General features: G+C 42.9%; 1 protein-coding gene across 1 annotated transcript; it reads right to left on the bottom strand.

Moving 5' to 3' along the window:
• Positions 1–1,630: 1,630 nt before the first annotated feature.
• Positions 1,631–4,014, bottom strand: LOC147422139 (uncharacterized). The gene is made up of 3 exons (XM_086503167.1): positions 3,567–4,014; positions 2,305–2,533; positions 1,631–2,202 (listed from the first exon to the last, which is right to left on the bottom strand). The coding sequence occupies exons 1-3, from the start codon at positions 3,879–3,881 to the stop codon at positions 1,790–1,792; spliced, it is 957 nt and encodes a 318-aa protein (XP_086359293.1). The 5' UTR covers positions 3,882–4,014; the 3' UTR covers positions 1,631–1,789.
• Between the last annotated feature and the right edge of the window lie 914 nt (positions 4,015–4,928).

Here is a 4,928-nt window from a genome sequence, read left to right as displayed (position 1 = left end):
GAGATGAGACCCATCTGCCCTTCGGTACGGCAGTTCTTCAGTCCTATAAAGGTCATATTTTTATGATACTGTCATTGGAAGGGCCAATTTGGCAATTTCCCTTCTGTAGGATATAGAGTACTTGCCAATGGAAGAGGCGCAAGATTAAAATGCCCATCTAACTAAGAAAACATGGACATGCTAGACCTGAACTAGAGCTTCTACACTGTTCACCAAACACGCGCCTGCTTATATTCTTCATCAAACATGTTGCTAAGTAAAACACAAATTGACTTGTAACCTTCCCGATATTTCATTACTAAAAGGGTAAAGTGAAATATGCCCTTCCATGGGGGAAGGTACCACTTCCCAGTGTTCATCTTTAGAAGGAAGATAGGAGTTTTTGAGGCGTAACACTGTATTGAAGTCCCTAACAAGCTCGTCGGAAAAACTTCGAAATAATACACTCAATCACATAACTCCAGTATCTACGCAGAGTAAAATCCGAATTGAGATTTCTCAATTTTTGCAGAACACACAAGCAGGATTGAAATAGCATTCATCCATCCGTTGTGATGGAGAGGGTCAACACATCCCAAGCCTCCATGATCCATCTGCTGGCTTTCCTCTGCAGACTTGAGTACAAAAGCTGCTCAATCTTCGAAGCATCAGCCCTTGGAAAATTTTGGCTACTGCACAGTCAAACAGTCAGCTGCTGGAATGACTGCATGGGCCAACATGTTAGCGCACACAATCAGTTTCTGCCATCCATCTGCTGTTTGCCACTGGGAATGCTTGTAGATTATGACAAATCAGCATCCGTATTAAAAAAACACTGTTGCCTGCAGACTGTCTCGCCAGACATGCCATTGTCATCGCAGTCACACCACTGTCAGCTCTGTTCGGACAAGGTAAATGCCTTCTGGCAGTTTAGCTCAATCCTAAACAAATAAGTTGGCACCCAAAATAATTAAGCCAAGTGACCTCTGCCATTCATTGCCCCCCTCCCCCTGACACATGACGGCCACTGCCAGGAAAGGTTACCAAGTGACCTTTCCACTGCAATGCGTGCTCCCGCACGGCTCCTCACCTCCGCCGGTTGCCATGCAGTCACCCGCATTACAGGCAAAGGTCAAGTGGGGATCTTTCCTTACTCCATCCCATATTCATGACGGAAATAAAAGGAGCAGGTCTATCAAACCAAAGTCAATATTAAGGTTGTCAAAAGAAAACTCTACAAATATATACAAGTACTCATGGAGCAACAGAATTATCGCATAATTACAGTATCTAGGCAACAAAGTAAACACCGGATCAAGATTTCTCTGCCCACCCATTTTTGGTGTAACTCAACATAAGCCGACAGAGCAAATTTGGAATCAAAATTTTTCTGCCCACCCATAATTGGTGTAACTCAACATAAGCAGAGGATTGACTGCACAAAAAGCCATATCATACATCCATCCCCATTCTAAAGATTAAAACAAAAGGAGCAGGTCTATCAAACCGATAGCCTTACATAATACCAAGAATAAAGATTACCACCCCTCCTGAGATGAAGAAGATTGTCTAGCCAAGCACATTTTGAGGTCACAGATCAATAAAAACAAAAGCTAAACAAGTCCAAACTACCAGTGGCTAGCAAAACCTGTTATGATGAATGGAAACTTTCAGCATTGAATGCATTTGACTGTCATATTGAGACAGCCTTGTTCGATTACACTAGCACAAACATTGGACACCAGACATGCTGAAACATCGCTTGTGGACCCCTTAAATCACATCACAACATTTTAAGGGTGGCTTCTATCTACCTCACAGGCTGTTGATTGTAGTGGTTCTTCTCCTTCTTCTTTGCAGCCGCAAGTTTCGCAGCTCTCATGGCCGCTTCAGCGGCCGCCGCTTTTGCAGCACCGTCACTCTCTTTAAATGACTTTTTCTTCTTCATTGAAGCGAGTTTCTTCAAAACTTCCTTTCGATCTGTCGGTCCTGTATTCGATTCCCCTGCCTCATCTGCTGCAGTCTCTTCTTTTCTACCAGCATCAACCTCTTGAATAGACTCATCCTCTTTCTCATCTTTGACAGGTTTCTCCTTCTTTGCTTTTCGTCTTTTCGAGCTTTTGCTTTCTGTGAGAACAGATCCACTTCCTGGATCTTCACTTCGATTCTCCATATCACCATTAACATGCTCTTCCTTAGACTCCTCCTTAGGATCAGGAGAATCTGAAGCAAGCACCACAGAACATACCCTTACATGAGTGTAAACCCTAATTCTCAATTCGCAACTTCACTAGCTTTAGTTGTGGTCATCGACATACTATATACCTTTCTCATCCTTCGGATTAAGCCCGAGCTCGGCTAAGACAGCGTCTAGCTCTGCAAGTTCTTTCTTCTTCAATTCTTTTTTGGACAACTGCCTATCAGGCTCACGAGCAACTGGAGCAACAACGGTACTCGCATTGACTTCCCCAATCTCCACGATACCTTCATTCTCCGGTTCTTCCTCTTCGATTTCGTCGTCAGCATCATCAATCTCCTCATCTCCTTCACTTTCCTATCACAACCATTAAACCAATATGAGATTTCAAGCAAGAAAATATTCCGTGTCACATATTGAACCATGATGCTGCAGTGACTTGTTAAATGCAAAAACAGAATTTTGATCGATGATGACATATGCCAATCCCCAATATTAGCCCCAATCAATTAAAGTGAATAAAGCCTTATGACAAGGAACATGCACTCAAACTCCTGTCAAAACTTCTGACCTCGTGACAAAATATTCAAGAACCCACCAAAATGGTCGACAACACCAAATAGAAATGTTATGTGCACTACAACCTCTGCCCTCCTTAAGAGGCCCAAGATGTACATCCTCCATAATTATCATGTTGTTGCTACGAAGACCATACCTTATCCTTCCCTTCTCTCATCTGCACAGTGACACTTAGATGACACTGCCCCGAGAAGGACATAAGAAAACTATTTTGGTGGCAAAATAACAGAATCTTGCATTTGGGAGACTTGGGCCCTCATTTCATCACTACCGGACCTAGCATGAGAAAAAGCAAGTAAAGCTATTTCCATGTGGTGCTATGACCTAAAAGAAAAGCATGTGAATAAGGTGCCAGGCATATCTTGTAGCAGGAGGCAGAATAACAAATCTAACCCCAGAGTGCTTAATTAATATGTTATCCACTGCTTGGAAATGCGGGTCTAAAGGAACAATCAAGCAAGCTGAAAAAATTATAAGATACAAGAGCAAGGCACACAAAAAATGCCAAAATTCAGATCAAGAGCACATTGAAATCTAAATTAAGAGATGCGCATGACAAGCAGGTGAAGTATTTGCACCAATAAAGGGGCATCCGTCACCATTGTTGACAACAGATTCACGGTTTGATTGGCGATTTTGAATTGCCAGTCATTCATCAAAACTCGATGGTGTAGCATCCATATGCAGACTTGGCATCAAATAAACTCTATGTAGAAACATATCAAAAGCCAAAGCTTTCACTTGAAGTGCGGCATAAACAACATATAAGCATATGCAAAGAGAAGAGCTTTGCAAAATCAAAAGACCTCACCTGGCTCAAATCTTCATGTGAGGCATCAAGGGCAGATTCTGTAGGTTGATCGACAATGGGTGGCAAGGCTGGGAGCGCAAAGTAGTCGTCATCATCTTCTTCGCAGTCGGCCCAAGAGGTAACAGAGACAGGGGCGGGTGTCCAGACCTGAGGGGTAGTCTCCTGCTGTTGCGCTTCTTTGCCCTTCGATTCGCCTTTCTCCTTCTCAGATCTCTTCTTGCTGGACTTCCTGCGTCGGCTTTCAAGAGCAGAGAAGATGTTGGTGCTGCTTATTGCTGGTAATCCATCGTCTCTCTTAATCATCCCTCCGACCATTTCTCTTTCCCACACAAAGAATTACAGATGTTAACCGAGATTGGGGTGGCCAATACAAGGTTAGGGTTTCGAGAACAGCAGACGATCCGCTCAATAGGCGGTTCAGTGTGGGTGGGCGATGGGTCCAAACCTGCGGGCGTCGTGGCGGGCAGAGAAAGGGGTGCAGAACTAGGGTTTTGATAGAGACCAGGAGAGGATCTTGGTTGCAGATGGAGTGATGAGGAATTGTGTAAAATGCGGCCACAGGTTAATCGTCTCTCTCTCTCTCTCTCTCTCTCTCTCTTTCTCTCTCTCTCTCTGGATTGTTTTTGCAAAATCCTACACGACACAAAGGGTAAACGTCCTGCCAATCTTTGCTTTGCATTGTTTATTCACACTCTCTCTCTCTCTCTCTCTCTCTCTCTCTCTCACACAGACACACACACACACACACACAAAGGCACCAACCCTTCTCACATGTGTACACACAGATCCTCTCAGTTCAAAGTTCATGTTTGATAATAGGGAAAGTATTCAACAAACTTCTGATGTTTAGATTCGAGATGGTGAATTTGGGACAAATTTGTGACCACGAGCAAAGGCTAGCATAACTCATGAGTTGTATTTTACACTAGGAGTATGAAAGGTTATGTATTGGCTATCTTTCAATGTGTAGAATACAATTAGTGGGTATACAAAAGATACAAATTTTCCCCTAGGGTGCTAAGAGCAATTTGATCTCACTAAATGTGACCAAATAATAAGGCAAGAGTTGCAATTGATAGAAGTTAAATACTATGCAAACAAGGGTTTGTAAATGAATATGTTCTAAAGATAAAGGACATATGTGAATTGTTTCTGTTGTCAAGAAGTACGTAGTGCGGCCAGGAACGCATCGGGCCTCTGATTGTGAGAGTTCGCGAGCAAATCAAGCAAATCGAAGATGGTGTAGCCTTGCTCCCAATTGCACAGATTTAGTGCTCATTTGCCTTGTTAAAAACCCTAGTTTTTCACTTCAATTCTTCGTCTAACTATTTTATGGAAGCTTAGGCCCTTCATTAGATAATC

This window comes from Adiantum capillus-veneris, chromosome 27 (genome assembly GCF_014529385.1).
Source record: "Adiantum capillus-veneris isolate H3 chromosome 27, ASM1452938v2, whole genome shotgun sequence".
In the NCBI taxonomy this organism is placed as follows: Eukaryota; Viridiplantae; Streptophyta; class Polypodiopsida; order Polypodiales; family Pteridaceae; genus Adiantum; species Adiantum capillus-veneris.
The sequence above is the reverse complement of the archived record's forward strand: the minus strand, read 5'-3'. Positions and strand labels throughout refer to the sequence as shown.